The sequence below is a fragment of the Botrytis cinerea genome, chromosome 5, assembly GCF_000143535.2.
Source record: "Botrytis cinerea B05.10 chromosome 5, complete sequence".
Classification (NCBI taxonomy): Eukaryota; Fungi; Ascomycota; class Leotiomycetes; order Helotiales; family Sclerotiniaceae; genus Botrytis; species Botrytis cinerea.
Window position 1 is genome coordinate 2746468 of NC_037314.1, and position 22833 is coordinate 2769300.

A 22833-nucleotide genomic window follows, 5' to 3' on the forward strand; every position below is an offset into this window, starting at 1 on the left:
AGTAAATTCAAAATTGGATAGCAAGCTTTGTTTCCTGTGCTAGTCATGAGGTTTTGACTGTACATCAGCCTGAACATCAAATACGGTGGTTCGAATTCTAGACTTTGGCTGTACTATGCTGAAATATGATGCATCTTTGACTTTCTATTCGACCGTAGCTCTCATCAATAACTATTTAGGTCTCTCGGCTATCCATTGAATTCCATTCCTGTGGAATACATATGTCGATATTAAATTAGAGAAAGTCCGCAGATCTCAAGAATTTCCAAATCGCATTCTCAACTCACGAAACACTACCAAGGAAAATCCTTGTACTTCCCAACGTCTCACCAACGCATAACTTCCTCGCTGCGTATTAGTTCATATAAAATGGCCGCCAATGAACCGGGTATAAATCTGGGACCCAATCAAAATCTCGGTTTCATACCTTGGCCTCAACCTGGCAACACAATGTCGCAGCTTGACGCAATTATTGCAGACACGGACGACGAAGTCCTCGCTGGAATGGGAGCAAGACTAGAGGCCTACATCTTAACAGCTGGAAATCGTTCTCTTTCTCGTGAGAATGTACTCAGAATATCCAGGATCCTGGCTACAACATATCAAGCACCTGGTAAGCCGAAAACTACTAAGAGCGCCCTGGCACCCCTTGGAGGAGGCTATGACATGTAAGTTTCTCGAATTGATAGGGGGGTTGATAGATTGCTAATCCCGGGCGTAGTGATAATCAAAAAAACTTTAACAAGATCGTCTCTGTTAATGTAGGAACTGGGAAACAGCGAGTCCAATTCAAAGCACTGGCAGGAGTATTGGCCACGCAAGCCGAATATTTCAAACCTCTTTGTTCTGATCTATGGAGATGTGGTCGTGAAGGTGTCATCTCACTCGAAGATTTTCAACCTGAAAGTTTCGAAATCTTCCTTGCATGGCTCTACACCAAGGATATTAGAAACGCCAAAGGTCTGATCAAGAAGATTAAGGGTAATAACGCTCATTTTCGAACACAAGCATATAAGTTTGAATGGTTCCAGTTACTTCATTGCTACTTTCTTGCCGATTATATTGGAGCACCGAAGTTCGCCAATTATTTGATGAATGCATTAACCTTGTCATATAGAGGTTGGGTGCGTGATGGATTTGTCAAGTCTGCGAAAAACCCACTTTTCAACAAGACAGAGGAGACTATAAAGCTAGTGGATAGCAACACAATCGAATCATCACCACTACGAGCTTTAATAAAGGATATAATCTTCCCTTCTATTGGAGAGGGACAGTTTCCCATTACCGTCGACCCACCTCCGGGAGCACCTTCTCCGTTTCGTAGAACCAGACGCGGACTTCATAATCTCTTATTACCGGATCCGCCACTGCCACCTCAGGGCCAAAACACTCAATTTCCAAATAATGGAACGGCTCCGAATCAAAATTTTAATCTTGGCTATCCACTGTTTCCTACTAATGTTCCGCCGACTAACCTGAACTTACATCCCGCACCACCAACCAACAATCTTACACAAAACGCTCCCCCTCTACTACCCACTGGAACTATAGTACTCCCGAACTTTAACCTACATCTACCGCCAGCCCATCCTCACAACAATCCAATATGGACAACCAATCCTCAAAGAGGTCCATTTCGCACTGGCATTCACCACCTTCCCATCTCTCATCACGCCCATTATCCACATCCTATTCCCCGCAACCCCTTCGGCAATCCTAATGCCTTCAACATCCGAAACCGTGATCCTTTATTCCCACCAACTATCGTACCATCTCGACCCAATTTACGCTCTCGCTTTCTCAAAGCAATGACATTTGGGAAAAGTGAAGATAAAGTCGATCCGGAAACCGCGGCTGTTGAGTTCAAGAAATGGGAACAGGCATCGATGGTTTGGGAAAATGAGAGATGTAAGTATCATATTCATGCTAAGGGAAAGGATTGTCGAGATGAAGAGTAGAGATCTAGGTTTCGCAAGAAAGTTCTGATGAAGGAATGCTGTGGCTGAGATATAGATTTCAGAATGATCTGCTGAGCGTGATCTATTATTGTTGGGGGTGTGGGTACAGACATAGATACATTAAGAAGTATGGGGAGTGGCTTGATCTAGCAACTATCACATCATCTATGTTGATGATACTATAACATAAATATTCCATTGAGCAAGCCATGATACATGCTACGAAGCAAGTGAGAATACTTGAAGACAATGCAATAAAGCACATAACGGTACAAATCCTCATAAAATTTCAGATTGACTTTGAAAGTCTTCTATCTTATCATAAGTCATTTATAAACGAATACTACAATTTGTTCCCAAACAATGAATAAGTAGCCTGAATGTGATTTGTAAAATCTAAAATACCTTTCTCATCCTAATTTTCTGTCTAATATCTTTGATCATTATTTCTAGCATGTTCCTAGGGGGGAAAATTACTTTCAAATCTAGCTTTAGTACTCTATCCTCCACTCTTTCTAATACATTTCCTTGAATGACAGTTCATGTGAATAATCCAAAGTGAAAATATTCATTGGAACACCTAAAACCCGGGGCTTCTTTCATGACCCAAATGATCCCCTTCGCCTAATCCATATGGGACAATAAAACATCATCGAACCCAAGAATAAGCACTGGAAATTTTGGCTAATCGAGTTTGTACTTTTAATTTAGCCTCGCTTGTGCAATTCATGCTTGTAAATGCAGTTTCTTAACATACACTCTCATCATTTTACCCAAAGATTAATAGTTATTGCCCAGTGGCTTCCAGAATCCTTATACAATCAAGTCATTGTAATCGAATACCCCCGATGTGGTAGAGGTTCTTTGAAAAAATACATATATGCATAGGAAGATTATCACAATTACTATGAATTATCTAGCGGCCTTTATCTCGAGGGGTATATATTTATTATCTGTGTATTAGATTTTGCCAGATAAAGCTACATCTCACATACGTCAATTCCTATATTTTCTATGGAATTGATTAGAATGAATAAAGCTCTTTCAATTGCAAAAATATGAGGAAGAAAATTCCGGCTTTATTCTCTCTTGATCGGTTAGTGGTTTCAGGGCAGGGTGAGATACAGCGTGATGCTTCTATGGTATTTTAAATCGTTTCAATTATTTGCAATAGTCCTGTTGATAACTTATGGACTCACAATGAATATTACATTTAAAATATTTGAACAAATTTCTTGGAATAGAAAGAGTATTTGAAAATATTTAGTAAGTTCTCATTGAGTCATGAAGACCGTACGGACCGTAGCTATCTCACCAATCCTCAGAATCCATCCATTCCCCCATAACCGCAACCATCACATCAACAGCCAAAAACCATCCCAGCCTCATCAACCCATCGAATATCCCACCGCCGAAGAGATCGTCACATCTGCTCCTCCCTCCGCATTCTTCCTCTCCCTCGCACTCTGCACTTGACAATTCATCATCTCATCATCATCCTTATGTTCATGAAACACACATCCCATATACATTTCTCTCCATCCTCGATCCCTCGCCTCTTTTCCCAGCTTCGCGTACGCACCCAGTAAATCAATCATAAATTCCATCGGGACCGCGAGTTCCCCCTGCGTACCGGGCTCCGCACCTGCGATCAGAGTACTGAAGCTGGAAGGTTGAGCGTAGTATTTGGGATAGCGGGCAGAATAGTTGATGATCATCTGAACGAGCATTTTCCGCAACGGCGAATTAGGATTTGTAGAAGCATACAGAAAAGAGATTTGAGCGGGCGAGCCACCGAGAATATTTCTCGAATCCGGGGGAAGGAGTTTAGTTTTTCGATTGGGGGTATTGTTTTGTTCTACTATGTGCGGGGTGGTTGATGTTTGTATTTGGTTAAATATATTGTCGTTTCCTTCAGTTGTGAGTTGGGATAATCGATCAATTAATGCGTTGTATTCTGCGGTTCCTGGAGTTGCGAGAATATTCTCGTCCTTTTCGTCTTCTAGTTGTCTTCGATGGGTTTGCCATCCGCATTCTTCTCTCAGAGCGCATATCATCGTGTCGATAATTTTATTAGCGAATTTAGGCGCGATTAGAAATTGAGAAAGTTTGTAGCACTCAATCAGCTGATCCCAAAGCCTATTGTATTGTTTAATGCGCTCGAAAACGTCAACACTAGTGATGCCAACAAATTTTGCCGAAGATTTCAGCTCATTAGTTGTGTTCCACGATACGAAGATGGAGAAAGCGTCGGTTTGAGCCGGTGTGGTGCAGGGAAATGGGATATTATTTGCGCGTTGGTGTTCTTGACGGAGAGCACGGATGTAAGGAGGTGTGGTATCTGGCACTGTCGGTGTGTCGGGCATGAATATGCTGCGGAAAAAAAGAGAGTTCAAACAGAAGACTGCGAGGGGCCAGGTTACACGGATAGGATTGGAGGTAGGTCCAATGGTAACGCTGGTTAGATCGTCATAATTGATGCTAGGATTTGTTAGTCTGCTTGGGTTACGGGTTTAGAGAAACCTACTCTGAAGGTTCTATGGGAGTGGACCGAGTATTTTTTGCAATCCACGGTGTGTTTGTGAGTTTATAGAGACCTAATTCTGTTGTTTCTGGATGAATATAAGAAGCATAAGATTCTTCTAAGTCGGGCATTTTGATCAAGTCACCCAATCAAGTAGATGGTTCAATTTCAATATGATGAACTTTCGTCGACGTTATCGTTGATCGGCGAGAGATTGTGTATCAATACCTTGGAAGTTCGTTACTTTGATATCATGGGAATTCGTTGTGAGTTTTATGACCAAAGAAAATCTGATGGGCTGCATGAATTCTTGACTAATATATATTGTGCTTTTTAACATCGATACGGTCTCTGTTGAAGTAGAAGTACAGATACGGCTTGTAATTTGGGTTAATGATACTGATAGCTATCTTGCTATTTGATAGATATAAGTGTTACAGTTCCTACTGTAGCGGTATACACAACTAAAGTTTGTAAGGTCGAGTAAACAAGAACAATACAGATTGGTGGACTTCCCAGTTGTTTCTCTTTCGAGTTTTCGTCCCCAATCTGAAAATAAATGATGGTTTATTCTCACACCCATCCAAATATCCTGTCCTTACCTCGAGATTCCGAGAATGATATTGATCAATACAGTTTTTTCGACTGCAATTTAATATTTGAGTCCTTTCGACTCGACTGGATTCTTCTTGTCCACCCAATCTTCCTTGACTTCTTGAGATTTTTTACTTGTCTTTCTTCAAATATTTTTTGCACTCCTTTATTCGTTATTGCCTTTCACTATAAGACCCGAGATCCTTTGAAGTTCATTGTTTTCCCCACTCACTCTCATTTGAACTTGACAGTAATAGGCCCTGTCTGCAATAGAGGGTTCACAAATCAATTAGATCTTATCCCAGCAGTCTTCGATTCTCTAAATTCACCATACTTGAAAACTCGACTCAAGCTCTGAAGAAGTCTCTTCCGAGGAAGTACATAGCACATACACAAGATTTCAAATTGACCCATTGGAATATAAAATCCTCATCTGTGTAAAAATTGTTTTCCATTTACTTCTTTGAACATGGGAAACCAATAGCTTATGAGTCTATCCACCCAGAGATCACTCAATCAAAAATGATGTATTTTCAGTTCTTCAATTCACCTATTCGCCTGTCAGACACGTCGTTTGAGCTCAAGTTAAAATACTTAACTGTCTCCACACAAACCAATCTTTTAAGTGATTATATACATCCTCTATCTTCTCACAAAAATCAAGATCGCTCAAGCCATCAAAATCCCTCCATCTACTCCAAGCCAGATCTCAATCTCCCGTACTAATTTCCAAGCGCGCTTCGTTTAGAAATGCTCTCATAAACAATAATTCGCATACGCCCACCCCGCACTATTCAATTCAGTCTCACGCCACTATAAATATTCAATAGAGACATCCCATCAATCAAGACTACCTCTCCTCACCCGTCTTGTACTTTAGTTATGGTATTCCCCATTTGACAAAATTTACATCGCCTTTTTCAGATCAAGCGCGCACGATTTCAGCATCCGTCATATTTTCCGCATACGATTGACCTGCAACCTTTTAGTTTGAGTTACCCTACATAAACTTCTCACTTGCACACCCACTCAATCCCGACGGATAATTCCTACAAAATCCAACAACCGCCATCGCATCGCCATTGCCATTGCCATCAACTGCAACTACAAAAATAATTCAAAATCTTCATTCAAAATCTTCACGCCCATAACTATACCCACCATCATCTCCCCCCCTAAAACAATCAAAAAACACAATGCGCCACAGACTCTCCCACCACAATCAAGCCCCCTCAGAAATCTTCATCAACTTCCAATCTCACAACCACGACCTCGACAACCTCGTCCTTCACTACCGCAATGCCATCGATAGCGCTTCGTTCCTCAGTATTCTCCACTCAACACTCGCAGAGGTAGCGCGGCGAATGGAAGAAATATTGCGTTTGAAAACTCTGCTTATGCGATGTCATTTTGATGGGAGATTGAGACTTCGTGGGTGAGTTGAAATTTCTTGGTGTTTGGGGATGGGGTTTTGGGATACAATGGGTTGGGATGGTATAAATACTGATATGTTGGTGATTATAGCAAGTACAAAAGATTGATTAACAAGATGAGAGGTATCCAGACGGATTTGTTGGGGTGTTTGTACTGTTATGATGGGAATTGAAGTTGAACACTGCAAAGGGGAAATAGGGCATGGACGGTTTATATCTTGGGGGTCTGGGATTTTGGGAAATGAATTATTGAATACAGAGTGTGGATGGATGGATGCCATGTTATGAAAGATTGACCTAGAATCCTTTTGTTAATAGCAAGGAGACGATGTGAAAAGGATGCAGTAGAGAAAATATTGGCTGGACCATTTATTGATATGAAAGAAAAACACCATTCAACGAAACATCTTTTATTTGTGATTATGTGAATGAGAGATCTTCATGTCTCTTGCTAATTTATCAATTATTATCTCTCAACTATCTCTTTGAAATAAGAATAAGTAAGTATCTCAAAATCCTAACATCTCAGTATTTTCTTGTTAGATCCCCCCCTCCACATCTCAAATCCCAAATATCTCGAACCCTAATTCTATTGGTCGACAGCCGAACTCCTTTTCCCTTACACATCAACCATGAAAACAACATTTCTTTCAACATTCCATACGAATGTTGAGCCAGATATAGAGTTCAATTTAGTGACATTCTCCACACCACTTTTGTAATTAATCATCTAAGATCTGAAATATCACAATCCATCAAATGACACTAGTAAACTTCTTCTACCTCCTATCAATCCATAAACCAGTCAATCAATTAAACAACTACAAATTCATAGATCGAATCCTCCTTCCTACCCACATAATATCCCTCACAATCGACCTCACCTTACCTCACCCAATTCCAACACTTCACAATACCACAATTATCAGACTAAACTAATACGGAAAATCCATTACCGCTACCTCATCTTCTTTCTAGCTTCAAACATACCCACCAACCCACCAACCCATCCACCAACCAATCTATCAAACTTCCCACTACGATAGCTCCTAGCCTGCCAACTGTAGCGGCGCCATCGCTTAATATACACTTAATGACCAATTATATCGTCAGGATTCTTAGAATGTGATTAGATATCCACATTTAATCTTCAATACAAAATCTATTTAATATTATTTCCATTTCATCATTTGGAATGTGATAATATATATTAATTCCTAATCTTTTCTCCATTACTAATATTTAAAAAATCATCATTTGAAACCAATATTCTATTTTATAAATAGAGTGATTGAAAAAAGCATTACAAAAGCCAATCCAACCAATCAGACTTCTTCATACAAGGTGTATTGCACGGACCACGTCCGGCGCCGCTAGTTGACAGTCTACGGGATACCACACTACACCCACTATCTTTTATAAAACAAACAATCACCATTTCTTTACTCACTTACAGATAAATTTATAAACGCCATCACATTTGACTCACTGAGTATGAAAAAGAAATGAATTAATCGAATAGAAGTTTAGAGTTTTATTCAAAACTAGCCTGTTCTACCTTTTTCATTCAATCTCTATCTACTACCTGGAGGTGTATAAAAAAAGAAATGAAAAGGGCTTCTAGTCTCTACCTCTCTGTATGCTTCTCTACGTCTGCTTTCTATACTGTTTCTGTATGTCCTCCACTGAGCCATCGTGTATGTATCCCATTCATCATCATTATCAACTCTCTAACCAAAGCGGTCCGTCTGTCTCAACCCTCACTTGTGACAAAATCCTCATTTCAAGCTAACCATTCCGCCGCACTGTCCAAACATTTCCCAATAATATCAATCCATTTCTCTGCATTATCGTAATCCTCTGCATCAATACTTTCTACCAAACCTGGGAAAACTGCACCTGCATAACCGGTCCACAATCCTGGTGCAAAAACAACATGTTTGAACCATGTTCTACCATCTAAACCTTCTTGGTATAAAAAGTTTCTCTCGAGATACTTGTATTTCTCATTGACAGTTCGAATTTGATTGTAAAGTTTGATCTTGGATACAATTTTCCACCATGGAATATCTTGACCCACTTGTTTAGCAAGAACAGCGGCAGTGGAATCATGACGAATTGCTGCATCTTTTAATGCGGTAGCACGATTGTGGAGACCTTTGAAAGAAAGTTTAAGAGCATTAATATCACCCTTGGTTTCGATCTTAGAGGGACGGAAACGAGCTTCTTCATCCTGTTCTTCAGAAGAGGATCCAATCATGATCGAGTTCAATTTGGCTTCGGTTTTGCTGATATACCCTTGTAATGCATTTGCGTAGTCAGTAGCATTGAAAGAAATGACTGGTGTTTCTACCATTTTGGCCGTGTAAAGAGCCCAAATCTTGGACATTGCTTCATGGTAATGAAACCCTGGATCTCCATAGGTATCCATCCAATGGAATGAGTCATAGTTGGAATGATAATGGAAGACAGCCTTTTCACCACCTTCATGATTAACATCTGGCCCAAATCCAAGATCAATTGATGGAATACCAGCATAATCTTGGAAAGCTGTAAAGTCACTACCACTTCCCATGGTACTAATGACTCCATTCCAAAGGTCCCCGACGGTTTGTCCTGGAATTGTTTGATTGGGTGATTGAACTAAGCTTAAGATTTCACCCAAAGCTTTGTTGTGAAGAGGGCTTGCTGATGCCGAGAAAGTAGGTCCACTCGTACCAACATCACAATTGATGTAGGCAACATTGGCATTGTTGAGCCAAGGTAAATATTCTTCAACCCATTCGGTAGAACCAATTAAACCATATTCTTCACCATCCCAACTGGCAAATACAATGGTACGTAATGGTTTCCATCCTCTAGAAACAGCAACACCAAAACTTCGAACAACTTCGTTGAGAGCTGCAGAACCACTATTTGGATCACCAGCGCCACCAACAATCCATGCATCATGATGATTTCCGATGACGATAACTTCGTCTGACAATGTGCCATTAATAATACCAATTAAATTCCAGATAGGTGTGGTGACATATTCAACATCGTTGACAAGATTGAGAACGAGATTATCTGGTGAGGGACCAATGTTGTATTCTACTCCTTTGTATGCCAAGCCAAGATTTCGATCCCACCACTTATTTAAATCTTTTGGCGCAGGTCCGATACCATTGAGAGATTTGAGGATAGGTAAAGCATCCACGTAAGAAATTGGAAGGGAAGGAATTGAAGGGATTTTGCCATCGACGGGTTGACGTGGAACTCCAGGTTTCGAAGGATATCCTATTGTGGTTCTATAAAATAATTAGTCTTTTGTTACACATTTGTCGGAAGATTATGACTTACGGATCTCCAGGTGCAACACTAAGGAATTGAGCACTTCCTCTTTGAACACTACTTGGATTTCTGGCTGGTCCATCTGGGTATGCAATAGCTCCATGTTCCTCAGTGTTTGATCCATCATCACCAGGATCACTGAAGAGAACAGTTCCAACCATTCCTAATTCTTGTGCGCGTTTGATTTTGAGTCCACGGAAAATTCCACCATATCTTGCAATGGCGATTTTGCCTTCCAGGCTAACATTGAGTCGTACCAAGTCTTCGAAATCTCCGTATGTGCCATAGTTGACGTAAACGTATGGTGCAGTGACATTTCCGTATGCAGAGTATCCATGGAACGTTGGGATTCTGGTGTCCAAACCAGTAGTCTCGTCTTCTTCCAGAACATCTTCTTCCAAGCTAGCTTCGAATTTGATCTTCAATTCTTCGACCTTGGAGTCCTTACTCGCTGTCTTTTCGTACAAGGCAAGGCGATGACCACGAGGATAATTGAGATACACGTCATATGCAACGACTTCCGATTCGATGCCAAATTCCTGCCATCTTTCTTGAGTCCAAGTAACTTGGCTTTTATTTGTTCCAGCTACATGCGGGCCGGACGTATAATATTTGCTCCACTCTCTTGCTTTCTCTGCCTTGGGAGTATCGAGTAATATTTGTTGAAGTTCTTCGTATGTGATGGCCGACGATTCTCCATGGTGCTTGTCGTGATGCCAATGTTTGTGGTGTCGAGGAAAGAGAGACAGGGGGAGAAGGGAGATGACGACGGCGACAATCAAGCAGCACGTTGCAGCGATGGTAAAGAATCGACGGATGGTATTGTGTTGATATCTTTGTCGAGGGGGGCCCACGATGACCGTGGCGATCAAGGGAGTGCGTTCATTGCTCTCCATTTTCTTTTCATCCAGGATTCTACCCATGATGAAGGTTAGTGAGAGTTGAGAGATACCACTCGCGCGCAGATGTGATGGTATGAAGAGTGAAGAGAGAAACCATCAATCAAAACATGTCCACGATGGATGAAGAGGTTGAACTGACGATAAAGTAAGGACCTATTGCGTTATCTGAATGATGATGTAGGAACGGAGTTGGTGGTTGGGTATGTATGCACGGAACTGATTATGTGGAGAGGAATACCAAGGGAGCTAGTACTGAGACAGTATTCCCTTCCCGTAGGCTAAAAAAGCTTGCCATGCTTCCTTCCCGATATGACAGAGGAGGAGCTGATAAGACATTAAAAGCGGAGACAGGTACATCCGAAGATCACCCTATCAGATGGGATGAGGGGGGAGAGAGAGAAGCGTGATGTAATTGAGGGAATGCACGTGAGGAGTGAGGAGTGAGGAGTGAAGAGTGAAGAGAGGAGTGAAGAGAGGAGATTGATGATTAGGTAATACGTGTGAGGATTGTTGGAAGTGAAGTTGTCTATGGATCTCCCACAACACCAACGAAACAACACAACAAAGAAACGACAAAGGAATGCCGCTCTTCGTGTTTCAGGTGAAGATACGGTAAAGGGAAAGCATGTACAGTGCACGATTGGCAGAGGGCTGATTCAAGTGATGAATACTAAATACTATTGAGGCTGATCAGCCAATCATGCGGTAGATATGCTGTGTACTGCATTGTCTGGTCTGGTGGTCCCAACCCCAGGTGGGACAAACAAACAGCCATCAAACAGCCATCAGCCAAAAAGAGAGAAAGCTTGGGCACGTGATTGAAGTGAAAATGCAGTACGGATAAAGCAGATACAGTGCGCGATGGATAGAAGCTGATCTTATAGTTATAGTATCTGATCTGTCATGGAGCCAAAAAGAAAGAAAGCAGAGGCACGTGATTGAAGCGATTATCGGCGTGCAGAGTAAATACCCTGGCTCTGGTTCTTCTCCAATCAAATCAGCCAATTCTTCATCATTTCTCCCATGGACCAATGAATGTCGATACGTGGTCTCCATGTTAATCTATCTGCCCGCATTCGGACATTGAAGCATGGTAAATCGTGTAAAACCCGTATTAAATCCATAAAATCACGGGACTTAGCACCCACGCTAACCGGAAATCGGCAAGGCGGCATTACGAGGACCTGCAGCATTGATAGATCATTTATTTGCCCCACCACTTCTACCTGATTTGACTCTCCCTCAACGCATATGACTGACTGACTTCTCTGACAAATCATCACTTACTTCGTATATGTCTTCCGCTTCCTCTCTCTGCTCTCTTCTTACATCTTCATCATCTTCTTCATCATCGCCATGTATTGAATCTGTTGTTCCCTCACCCGTCTACTCTACCACAGCATCCACCCATCCCAAGAGTCCACGACATTGTGCTTTTCCATGCTTGCTGCGGGAAAAAGACGGCAATCCTAAGGCTTTTTCGCCATCAGCATGGTCGCGAGAAAGAATCCAGGTCCGGCAAAATTGCCTGTGGCCCAACTTACAATTCTTGGTAAGTTTCCAGTTTGTCTTGTTGCGTTTACATATGTCCAGCAGATGCAGATCTTCAAATCGTTGAAAGTTTCTTCGTGGTAGTGATGAAAATCATGGTTGGTCCTGGATTATCTCGGGAGGCCGGTTAATGCAATTGCAAAATACCCCGCCATACAATGTAACATTGTCACCCAAAAGTTCCTCTCTTGACGAAGATCGTGCATATCCTTTACCTAGTTACATCCTCATTGAGAAGAATCAATTGAATATCTCTCTGTGTGGTCACAGCTTCTCCTCCTTGCGAATGTGATTGGAATAGATTTTGAGGACGTGATGGACATTTTGTTCGACTGTGATTCTTCAGACCAAGCTCAGTCCGATGTATCATTCCGTCTCTACAACGACCATCATAGTGTAGACCGTTCAATCGACAGTTCAATTGGCCATTTTCGATTCCAAAATCCATTACGGGTCAAATCCTCATACTAATTTGATTAGCAATATGTAGATTTGCAGAACCAGTCGCCTTGACTTCAGTCTTTCCATACCTAGTGAGTTTTGAGAAATTCCACCAAAAAGTCATGTGACTAACCTGACAATCAGCCTGAAATGATTGAAAGTTTTGGGGTTGAACAAAAAGATGTAGCAAAATGGGCAGGTATAGCATCTGCCGTTTTCTCATTATCTCAATGCATGACAGCTATCATGTGGGGGAGAGCTTCCGATGTATTTGGCCGTAAACCTACAATCTTGTTCGGATTAACATGTACCATGATATTAAATATCGTATGGGGCATGTCAGTAACTTTACCTATGGCTATCATTGCTAGAGCACTTCAAGGAGCTTTTAATGGAAATGGTTGGTTCTCCGCTTGGATTGAAATTCGTATAAGCTAACAACAGATAGTTGGTATTATTCGAACAATGGTAGCAGAAATGGTTCCTGAAAAGGAGTTGCAACCGAGAGCATTTTCTATCATGCCATTAGTATGGAGTCTTGGTTCAATCTTTGGTCCATCTTTCGGAGGATTCTTTGCTAGACCAGCACAAAACTTTCCCGGAATTTTCGGAAATAATAGATTTTTCCTCAATTTCCCTTTTGCCTTACCGAATATCATCGCCAGTTTCCTTTTTATGATTGGAATCACAACTGGATTTCTGTTCCTCAGGGTACGTTTGACTGATCAATCTTTCCCATTCTCGCTAACAAATGCTAGGAAACGTTAGAATCTAAACGTGATAAGAAAGACTTGGGGGTAGAAGTAGGGAAGAAATTAGTTGCCTCTTCTAAAGTTCTCTGTTGTAAACCTCGACCGAGGCACCATACTCCTGGGCATCCAGCCTATGATGAATCATCAGCATCACTTCTTAGACCTACGTCTTCTGGGTCAGATACCGCTCAATCTTTTGGTGACAACTTTGAATCTCCCAAATCAAAAGCCCCAGTTACCCGCCCAAGTCTTCGAGAAGTATTCACACGTCAATCGGTCATTAATCTTATTGCCTATACATTTCTCGCCCTCCATTCTGTCTCTTATGATCAAATTCTTTCAGTTTTTATGCATCATCCACGTCAAATCCACGATCCATCAAATACACAACTCCCATTCAAATTCTCCGGTGGTTTCGGTCTTCATTCGGGAAGAATTGGTACAATTTTTACCTTCTACGGTGTCGTGGGTGGCTTCATTCAATTCGTTATATTCCCACCTGCAGCTCGCAAATTCGGTGTATTGAATTGTTTCAAAGTTTGCGCTGTAACTTTCCCACTTATCTGTTTCGTTACTCCATATACAGCACTCATCGAATCATCGACTTGGCAACAAATCATTATTTTCGCAATTTTGATTGTTAAATCTTTTGCTGTCATTTTCGCTTTTCCTTGTTGTGTTATTCTTCTCACCAATTCGGCCGTGAGTCTCCGTATCTTAGGTACATTAAACGGCTTCGCAGTATCTATTTCGGCAGTTGGAAGAGCGATTGGGCCGGCCATGTCGGGATCTGCTTTTACTTGGGGGTTGAAAGAGGGTTACATCATTACTCCTTACTTCTTGCTCGGAGCCATCGCAGCAATTGGCGCAATTCCTATTTGGTATCTAGAAGAAATGGAGGGATTCAGCAAAAGTGGTACAAGCGACGACGAAGGCGAGGAAGAATCACTCCTCTCACCCGATGATGAGGAAACAGGACTTTTAGCAGGGGATGAAAGGATCAGAAGAGATCCTAATGAAGAAGCATTAGATATCGTCGAAGGTGCACCACTCTCTAAAGCTATAAGTAAACGGAGAGAATCGAGCGTGAGTAAAATTGATAGAATGGAAGAAAACATGAGTAGTCCGATTGGAATGATAGGAGGAAGTGTAGGACCTGGAGGAGGAAGAAGATTGAGTAATGGATTGGCAGTTAGTAATTTAGGACAGGGAACGGGGGGAACGAGTTTTACTTGAGGAAGGTTGATTCCAAAAAAGAAGGATTGGGGGTGGGGGTGGTGGTACTCACAATGTGGAACTCTTCGTACATGGGGGGATTTGGTACGAGTGCGAGATTTGGATGTAAAAATGAAATACGGAAAGAAAGGTGGATATGAGATATGATATTCATGAGAAATGAACTGAGAGTAAATTTTGAAATTTTATAATATTTTATTGGAACGAGTATGTGTATTTGTATAGAATTTGAATTTGGATTTGAATCTTTTTGAATCTTTTCTTTCTGAATCTTTTCTTTTTGGATCTTTTCTATATGGTATAAAGTGATGAGGGGGGAAAATGAAGAGGGTGGGGGGTATTTTGGGGAGGGATGTTTTGGGGATGGATAATTGTGTAAGCGCAGTGAATGACTTCAATTCAATGGCTACTGTATTAAAGCCCTGAGCGAATGTGAAAGAGACTAGTTCTTTCTAGTAGATCTTATTATATCAGGTCTACTATCCCCGGTACATAGCTAGCTTTTTAAAAATGAATACAACTAGATATATAGGATTTATATTATTGTGGGTACTTCGTCTTTCCTATTTTACTCATACAAACGATGATATATTGATTTGATGGAATGCGTGAGGTGGAAGATTGGGGTTTCTTTTTTAGGGGAGCGGATTGAAGGCACTGGCTGGAAATTACTCTTCTTCGGGTTATTATTGTCGTTGTTGTTGTGTTGTTGTTTGATAGTATATAAGGGGGGGGGGGGATATAGGAGTTTGTAAGAAGACCTTTTAATATTGAGAGTAACATCGAAACTAAAGTATGATATCAATTTAATCATTTTACATTATAAAGCGCTGTGAGAAAGTAATCTCAAAATTCTCAAAATTTCATGTAGGTCGATAAGTTTCAGATAACTATACGTATTGAGTTAGTCGACAATATAGAATTATAGGGCGACTTGATTTTAAACCATCATTTTAATCTTTCCTTGGAAAGATTCGATTAGAAGATCTGGATTGGAAATACGATTGAGTTAGCGAGATAGAAATGATAGAGAACAGTATCTTGTACCTCAACAAACCTGATAAGTAACTCTTGGTTTGAGAAATTGTGTTTCGAATATAGATGTCTTGATTTTTGCTTTTTAGTGATGAAATTGTTGCACTTGCTAACTTTAATTTTTAATAAAATTGTCAGAAATAGACAGCGAGTTGCACATAGTATGAGGTATCATTATGATATATATATATTATATGTATTATTAAGTCTATTGTATAGGGACCTCATAAAGAGAAGTTTTATAATTGGTGTGCACGTGCCATATCACGTGTTTTCCAACAAAAATATAATCGAGACTAACTTAACTAATAAATAATTATGATTTTGAATAAAAAGGAGTTGCTAATAAGTTTCAAAATAAATTGTATGTTCTTTTATTTGAAAACTTCAAAATACGCTTTTGACTTGAGAAATTATATCTGGAATGCAGATATCTTGATCCTGGCTTCTTGATGGTGAAATTGTTACACTTACTAACTTTAATTTTTGGTGGGGCATAATTCATATCGACTAGTAGGCGATCGTAGGTTTGCGTGAAAGCCCGTTGGGAGAACATTTCTTCATATACTATTGACTTGTGGACACACTAGTGATAGATACATTTGGTGGAAATTGGGTGAACGAAACAGGAGAGCAGGAAGATACACATTGCTAAAATCCCTGTAATCTAAACAGATTTGAAAAGATGCATTTGTGTCTTTGAAATCGACTTTGCATGTCATGTCTTTATTTTCTATCGGAATGATCATTAGAATTCGCTTAGCTTAAAAAAAAAAAAAAAAAAAAAAAAAAATACAAGTGTCTAATATGCAACTCATTCATAGCCCATTTCAACCCATTCCAGCCTCAACAATTTATTTCTCCCCTGCGACTAATGAAATCGCTTCGACTAGCGAGTCCCTATTTGGAGTAGCTACAACAACCGGAATTGAAAATACTTCTCCACTTGAAGGAGTGGCTCTTTCCTTTTCGCAACTTAAGCTAATACCGAGATGTTTGAATTTAGAAATAGGAAAATCAACTTTAATAGTTTGGTTAATATATGTGATGTAGAGAAATAATCAGAGAACTTTTACTAGAAAGCTCTATCGTTTTGCGTGAAAGTACAGTATACTAGAGGCATCGTCTTCTTCATGCTTTAGGCAATTGATTAGCTGGGTAGTTATACATCGTTCCGCAATTCTTCGAGTTTTCTCAATGAATAATGGAGCCACCTCACTAAAGATAGTGTTGAGTACATATTGGAGACCTTGAAAACTGACGTATTTCTTGGAAAATTTCACGATATTGTAGAAATTTAGTAGGAGCTGACTGCATAAGGGAAACCTGCAGAGCAGACTACCTGCGAGTTTTCCGTGAGCGTAAGAAACTCTTACGCAGCTTGTGTTGCAGAATAAGATTTAATTCAAAGAAACAGCAGATTAAAACATTAACCCCTCGAGATTATAGCTATGCCATTTTTAGAAGTAATATTATCATTCTTGACTACCAGAATATCTTGGGGCATTTTGAGCTGTGAGACGATGTAGGTGTTGAATTGTAGCGCTCAGAACACGAAGACTCACAGTCATCGAGTATTCCACTGCTTGTCTATTGGTGAGTCTCCGAATCCGAATTGTACCTCAATGAAACCTCAAAGACTAATGTTGATGGAATTCTGTGTTTCGGATGCCAAGAAATGCGTCCTGCCGAACTTCGGCCCGATCGTGAAATCTTGAGATTGCTCGACGATAGCCGAGTCTAAGTTTTAGTTCCAAGCGCCGTTGAATCTTGGAGATTTCTCAAGAGTTCAAGGATATTCGAGCTGTCAATTGTGAGTCTATGACTCATATGGCATATTTTTTTTAGAATGATCGAGATCATTTCGGGTCATTGGTATGGTCCTGATGCCGATTTTGAGTTGTATCTCTGCCGTCGTTGATTTTGATTTCGGATTCTTAAGATCTCAAATGAGAAACGAATACCCAAGTATTTCAACAGAATTCGAGATTCCATTTGGAAGAAACTTGAAAGCCTAACCATTATAAATGTGGCAAACCACATTCGGCGTGAAATTCTAGAATCAGATTGATGATACATGACCGGACTCAGGCAATTTGAGTGCCTATGAGATGCTTTGAATTCAATCATTGATCATCAAAGTCGTCTTTCAACAAAGTTGATTTTAAGAAAATGCCAATGTTGAGCTTGCGGGGTCAATGCAATCCTTAGCTATATATATAGTAATTTTTCTGACGTTTGACTAATAGTCAAACAAGTGTGGAGACGCAGACGTAGTTTAATGATTTCCAAAAAAATCAATGACGTAGTAGGAATCTAGTGGGAATAAAAACTTTGGTTCCTCAATCGCTTACACGCCAGTGGCCCTAGGTTACTAATAGGGGAACTAACTAAATGCTTAGTTATGCGCTTAATTATTGCGCAACACGGAAAACGTCAATTTGGATATTTCTGAGAAGATAATAATATATTCCCAAGATGACTATCATACACATGCTCAAAGAGAGTAATCGTAGGCCTACAAGCCCCCTCTTAGCTGCCCACCTAAAACCTCCAGAGGTAAGGAGAAAGTGGGCAGCTAAGAGGGGGGTTGTAGGCCTACGATTAGTCTTCTATTCCCCCAAATCTTTATATCTTGTGGTAATTTGTACAACATGAATTTCCACAAACGCTGTCTTTGAGATGCCGGCTGATAGGCCCTAGGCATCAATTCAAATCTAATATCCTGACTTTTAGGAGATCTTTATTATTCAAATATCTTTACTTTTGAAGTATTAAGTATTAAGCTTAGTGTTGAAGAAAATAATCTTGTCTCTCGTATAACATGTTAGCATCTTTTTCTCTTTGATTATTCCCATCATAAGCAACAGATACATGGAAATTAACATACTTATCTGTTTATAGAGGAAACCCAAAATCCTATAATCATTTAACATCTGCTTAATGACCTATCCATGACGATTTTTCACTACAAAACAACGTCGCTTCCCACACTCGCTGAGTTCAAGAAAGTTGTTCTCGTAGTCAAGAAAGGTCTTACCAAAGCCACCCCTTAGTGCCCATGGCTCTATCACATCGTGATGCCAATTCATATATTCTCCTTCAGGAGATTCCCATATACAAAATCCCGAGAGGCTATCTTTCGACCGACCAAGAACGACACCTCGAACCCCGACTTTCTGACTGATACTCTCAATCACAGCCAAGACGAAGGCATCTTGCTTTGCTCGGTAACTCTCATGATAGTTATCTCGGTAATATTTGTCATATTTAGAAGCTGCATTAAGACGATAATTCTCTGGATTTGGTAATTGAACGATGACTCTTTTGACTCTTCGACAGGGGACGACAGAAAGGAAGTTCTTGAGAAAGGTCCAATCACCTTGATCATTTTGGCAGAGGATAATACGGGAACGCCATTCTGTTGACAAGCTTGTCTCTTGGTCAAATTCAACATCTCGGATACGGTCGGCACTGTGTAGTTGCCGGACTAAATCGTACAGAACAATGCTTGGAGTCGAAGCCCAAAAGTCACCATAATGTTTAATATCTTCCGAAATATGCCCACTATCCACACATTAGCTTTTTTCTCATTCCAGGGGAGGAGATGCATTGACTGACTGTAGAGTAAGCTTTAAGTCAGATTCGGCCAATTCTGAATCATTCAAATTCGATTGAGGTGAGATATTTCGAGGAGTTTTATCGACTTTCATAAGTCCTATCATATCATGAACATTGTAGGGTATTTCGGATGTACGTGTCTTCAGTTCGACGTCAAGTTCATAACTGTTAAGTCTCTTGAATATACTCAACGCATGGGTGTAAGCTAGCGGCTGGCCTCGGAGTGCTTCCAATAGACGTGGACCCTGATCAGCGGAGCAGAAAGAATCTCGACCACAAAAGACAAAAACCATCTGCCTAATTTCATTTGGCAGTCTCTCAAGAATGCTGTCTTTGAGCTCAAATTCGATTGCTCGCTGTTTAAGATCAGGCTCACTGATGACATCTGTAAGTATTTCTTCAAGATGTTTAGGTTCATAGCCGAAATCTTCACAGTCAGCATCAAAGTCATCAGAGTCGTCAGTATGAGAATTCCAGTTGTTGGGAATGCCTCCGGTTGTCTTGATGTAATGTTGAAGATGTTTGAAAGTACAAATGGCCATGGCATGCTGGAGAAATTCGATTCCGGTTTGACGAACTCCAGGCTTGGAATTTTTTTCGAGGCTTTTGTTTGAATATTGAGATTTCCGTTGGTAATATGACGATGGACCTGGGAGAGGGGGGTGTGGCATTGTAGAAAATCTGTGAGGGGTGAAGTACTAAATTATAACTGAGGAGGACTGTGTTTGTATTTTACAGAAGATGAAAGAAAAAAGGAAGAAGACACATCAATTTATATATTTGCGCGATGCAGTAATTGAACCGGCTTGAAACTATGTTAGTTTAGAGAGGTCCTAAAAGTAGTGAGCTCCTATTTCGCGGGGTTGAAAATCAGTCTCGAATTTGTGAATTAAACTGCTAGTCTTTACAAACAGGTTTTTCGAGAGGCCGTCAAAAGTATGTTCTGAAAAAAATCTATGAAGTTCGATGACTGAAATATTGTGAAGGCACGACGGCTTGGGATATCAAGTGGAGTGAGCGCGTAGGAGTCGCTCATTTTTATACATATTAATCGAGGCGCAAGCTCCTTTTGCAAAGTGGCTTTGCTGTGGCTCACCTCAACCACGCATATTTTATCGCTCCCCTAAATCATGAAATGTTCATCGAAATTGGCTGGTGATTTGACAATTGAGTATGACGATTGAAAAACTACTGGAGTGATACTAGATTCAAAAATTTACCTTTCGTGAAAACCCATTTTCGTTATGCCAACTGCAGATAACTATTACAAAACACAAAATTTTAATGTGTTATGTTATCATGATAAGAGATTTATTCTACTACGACACGACAATGTCATTTCGATTGACTACCAAATCGGATCTGCATGATCATGAGCTATACACTTGTAGAATACTAGATAACGATCGTTCTTATAAGATTGATAAAAACAGGTAATGATAGATTGTGTTCTAGTATTATTTCAACTGCGAAATCTTTGCTAAAAAACGGTGTCGCCTTTTCATGCAAGTTCACAGTATTTTAAATTCTGCTTAGCACTAGACATTCAATCTAGAATTCATGGAGATGAAAAATGAAGTCATAAACATTGAGTTACACTATCTTTGCAAGTGACGACCAAGGAGAAATTAATTGAGTCTGTAGGAGCTAAATCATTTAGAGTTATATACTAGGAACATTATGTCAGTTTAAATCACCGTTGTAGTTCAGCCCCAAAGCCTTGGCAAATCTTGATTGATCAGCCACTATGACAATAGTCCCTCTACCACCAATCCGTCGAGAGATTATCATGTATTACTTTGCATTACTTTAGATAGCCATCAATATGCCCTTAGTTCTCTCCAAAGATAGGACTTGCAGTGTCCTCTCGCTTGGTCTCCGACTTCTTAGTCTTATTTCCACCACGATGATTCTTTCTCTTTGGTTTTCCGGTAGCTTGATCATTACCCTGCTTGAATCTCTTTCCCAACTTTCCCATGACCCCATCACTCTTCCAGTTCTCGATAACCTCTTGAAATCTGTTATAAGTTTGACAAAGACTCGATATGAAGAGCCAGATTATGATTGGTCCAACGAGGACAATATATTGCGGGGTGTGTTTCAAGCAGCATGAGAGAGACTTAAGTATGATAGCCATATATGCGCTGCAGCCAACGAGATGGAAACCTGCCTCTTGAAGAGCGGCAGTGGTGCGGGGATTGATTCCTGATGGGGACATGTTTTTATATGCTTGGATATTTCGAAGGCATTTCATATTTCTGGTTGAGTTTATGATAAGACGAGTTGTGGGTTGTGAGTTGTCTTGTTGAAAATGTAACGGAGTTTCTGATGGAGAGTTGCTTGGTAGTTGTATGATAAGAAGGTTTATGGTTTTGAGTTTTCTCGTTGAGAAATTAATGAAGTTTTTGAGATGGAAAATTGATGGGTGGGTGGAAGAATACCTATATACTTATTCGTCGTTGAAATGTGGTCGAGAGATACGGTCAAGACTCTTGGTGTGCATTAAGCGAGGCTTCAGGGGCCGTAATTTACGGTGATGTACGGGAGATTGAGATTTCAAATAATCAGTTTGTGACAGTAGTACTGTTACCACTCATATTACACTTCAATAATGTCTTACCCTCGAAAGTTTACATCAAGTCAGCGAGAGTCCTAGAGGACTTGATTTGGGTGTTCGAGTTATCGTGTACACGTACGACCCTCGTAATCGGTACCTGGCCAAAGCATGATTCTCATTATTATCTATCGCTTATATTGTTGGATCATGTATCAAATTAGTCTTTTTGTATTTCAAGAGCAGTTATGTATGTATCAATGAATATTGTTATGCTCGCGATTCTTCATAAAATATTCTTACCGATTAAATATATGTCGTGGTCTATCGATGCTACACAACGTAGAAAATGGCCTCGAAATAACTTGCCATGGGTATCAACCCGGATTTCTTGTAAAGGTAATGGCTAAAGGTTAATATGCCAAGATGTAGAAAGTGCTCATCGTTCACCGCCTAAAGACCTCCATTCCCGTTTTAAGATGGCATTGCGAGACGGTAACACGTCCATATACCCAATTACCATTGATAAGAAACAGATAGTGCCTGTTATAATCTAGACACAAAACAGAAATCTCATTCACACCTTGGGTTCTCAACGACACTATGCTAGCCCCACTAAAAGGGAATAGCATAGAGTCAAGGGCTTGCGAGCGGCAGGGGTGAAGGTATGAGTGGTTGGAATCTGTCTTTGTGTGCTACCTCTCTAATTTTGGTTTTTACTTTCTTACGAAGACAATAACAAGCTATATTATCTCGATCTTGTGCCTGTCTGAAAGTCAATCAGCTTAACAAGGAGCTGAGCCAAAATTGCTTCTGGTTTAGTGTCATTAAAATGCGATTATCTTTGAAAATTGAAGTTGTATGCCTAATACGAAGTGGGAGGATGATATTCCTCCCGC

At 40.3% G+C, this 22833-nt stretch overlaps 7 protein-coding genes across 8 annotated transcripts; 3 read left to right on the forward strand and 4 right to left on the reverse strand.

Annotated features, from left to right (window-relative positions):
• Positions 1 to 154: 154 nt before the first annotated feature.
• BCIN_05g07810 (hypothetical protein) lies at positions 155 to 2256 on the forward strand. The gene is made up of 2 exons (XM_001550641.2): positions 155 to 668; positions 722 to 2256. Exons 1-2 carry the CDS (start codon positions 370 to 372, stop codon positions 1956 to 1958), a joined length of 1536 nt encoding a protein of 511 aa, XP_001550691.1. The 5' UTR covers positions 155 to 369; the 3' UTR covers positions 1959 to 2256.
• A 1038-nt stretch (positions 2257 to 3294) lies between these two features.
• On the reverse strand, positions 3295 to 4652 carry BCIN_05g07820 (hypothetical protein). The gene is made up of 2 exons (XM_024693223.1): positions 4486 to 4652; positions 3295 to 4439 (listed from the first exon to the last, which is right to left on the reverse strand). Exons 1-2 carry the CDS (start codon positions 4611 to 4613, stop codon positions 3347 to 3349), a joined length of 1221 nt encoding a protein of 406 aa, XP_024549008.1. The 5' UTR covers positions 4614 to 4652; the 3' UTR covers positions 3295 to 3346.
• A 1000-nt stretch (positions 4653 to 5652) lies between these two features.
• BCIN_05g07830 (hypothetical protein) lies at positions 5653 to 6877 on the forward strand. Its single transcript, XM_001550644.2, has 2 exons — positions 5653 to 6511; positions 6601 to 6877. The coding sequence occupies exons 1-2, from the start codon at positions 6273 to 6275 to the stop codon at positions 6680 to 6682; spliced, it is 321 nt and encodes a 106-aa protein (XP_001550694.1). The 5' UTR covers positions 5653 to 6272; the 3' UTR covers positions 6683 to 6877.
• Positions 6878 to 8004: 1127 nt separating this feature from the next.
• On the reverse strand, positions 8005 to 11147 carry Bcvps70. 2 transcript variants are annotated; one of them, XM_024693224.1, is made up of 3 exons: positions 10884 to 11147; positions 9852 to 10757; positions 8005 to 9799 (listed from the first exon to the last, which is right to left on the reverse strand). In XM_024693224.1, exons 2-3 carry the CDS (start codon positions 10736 to 10738, stop codon positions 8293 to 8295), a joined length of 2394 nt encoding a protein of 797 aa, XP_024549009.1. In that variant the 5' UTR covers positions 10739 to 10757; positions 10884 to 11147; the 3' UTR covers positions 8005 to 8292. The 2 variants fall into 2 exon arrangements, with proteins under 2 accessions (XP_024549009.1, XP_001550695.1); XM_001550645.2 differs by having other exon boundaries at positions 9852 to 11147.
• A 1021-nt stretch (positions 11148 to 12168) lies between these two features.
• On the forward strand, positions 12169 to 14796 carry BCIN_05g07850 (hypothetical protein). Its single transcript, XM_001550646.2, has 5 exons — positions 12169 to 12296; positions 12776 to 12828; positions 12881 to 13136; positions 13185 to 13447; positions 13495 to 14796. The coding sequence occupies exons 1-5, from the start codon at positions 12236 to 12238 to the stop codon at positions 14722 to 14724; spliced, it is 1863 nt and encodes a 620-aa protein (XP_001550696.1). The 5' UTR covers positions 12169 to 12235; the 3' UTR covers positions 14725 to 14796.
• A 3737-nt stretch (positions 14797 to 18533) lies between these two features.
• Positions 18534 to 20116, reverse strand: BCIN_05g07860 (hypothetical protein). Its single transcript, XM_024693225.1, has 3 exons — positions 19381 to 20116; positions 18650 to 19326; positions 18534 to 18573 (listed from the first exon to the last, which is right to left on the reverse strand). The coding sequence occupies exons 1-2, from the start codon at positions 20049 to 20051 to the stop codon at positions 18708 to 18710; spliced, it is 1290 nt and encodes a 429-aa protein (XP_024549010.1). The 5' UTR covers positions 20052 to 20116; the 3' UTR covers positions 18534 to 18573; positions 18650 to 18707.
• Positions 20117 to 21128: 1012 nt separating this feature from the next.
• BCIN_05g07870 (hypothetical protein) lies at positions 21129 to 21598 on the reverse strand (the record flags this gene model as incomplete). The annotated part of the gene is made up of 1 exon (XM_001550649.2): positions 21129 to 21598. One exon carries the CDS (start codon positions 21596 to 21598, stop codon positions 21212 to 21214), a length of 387 nt encoding a protein of 128 aa, XP_001550699.1. The 3' UTR covers positions 21129 to 21211.
• Between the last annotated feature and the right edge of the window lie 1235 nt (positions 21599 to 22833).

Coding starts and splice junctions, on each gene's coding strand:
- BCIN_05g07810 (XM_001550641.2), top strand. CDS start 370: ATGGCCGCCAATGAACCGGGTATAAATCTGGGACCCAATCAAAATCTC. Junction 669..721: donor CTTGGAGGAGGCTATGACAT/GTAAGTTTCTCG, acceptor TCCCGGGCGTAG/TGATAATCAAAAAAACTTTA.
- BCIN_05g07820 (XM_024693223.1), bottom strand. CDS start 4,613: ATGCCCGACTTAGAAGAATCTTATGCTTCTTATATTCATCCAGAAACA. Junction 4,440..4,485: donor ACTCCCATAGAACCTTCAGA/GTAGGTTTCTCT, acceptor AACAAATCCTAG/CATCAATTATGACGATCTAA.
- BCIN_05g07830 (XM_001550644.2), top strand. CDS start 6,273: ATGCGCCACAGACTCTCCCACCACAATCAAGCCCCCTCAGAAATCTTC. Junction 6,512..6,600: donor GGGAGATTGAGACTTCGTGG/GTGAGTTGAAAT, acceptor TGGTGATTATAG/CAAGTACAAAAGATTGATTA.
- Bcvps70 (XM_001550645.2), bottom strand. CDS start 10,765: ATGGGTAGAATCCTGGATGAAAAGAAAATGGAGAGCAATGAACGCACT. Junction 9,800..9,851: donor AGTGTTGCACCTGGAGATCC/GTAAGTCATAAT, acceptor ATTATTTTATAG/AACCACAATAGGATATCCTT.
- BCIN_05g07850 (XM_001550646.2), top strand. CDS start 12,236: ATGGTCGCGAGAAAGAATCCAGGTCCGGCAAAATTGCCTGTGGCCCAA. Junction 13,137..13,184: donor AGGAGCTTTTAATGGAAATG/GTTGGTTCTCCG, acceptor AACAACAGATAG/TTGGTATTATTCGAACAATG. Junction 13,448..13,494: donor CTGGATTTCTGTTCCTCAGG/GTACGTTTGACT, acceptor AACAAATGCTAG/GAAACGTTAGAATCTAAACG.
- BCIN_05g07860 (XM_024693225.1), bottom strand. CDS start 20,051: ATGCCACACCCCCCTCTCCCAGGTCCATCGTCATATTACCAACGGAAA. Junction 19,327..19,380: donor GACTTAAAGCTTACTCTACA/GTCAGTCAATGC, acceptor ATGTGTGGATAG/TGGGCATATTTCGGAAGATA.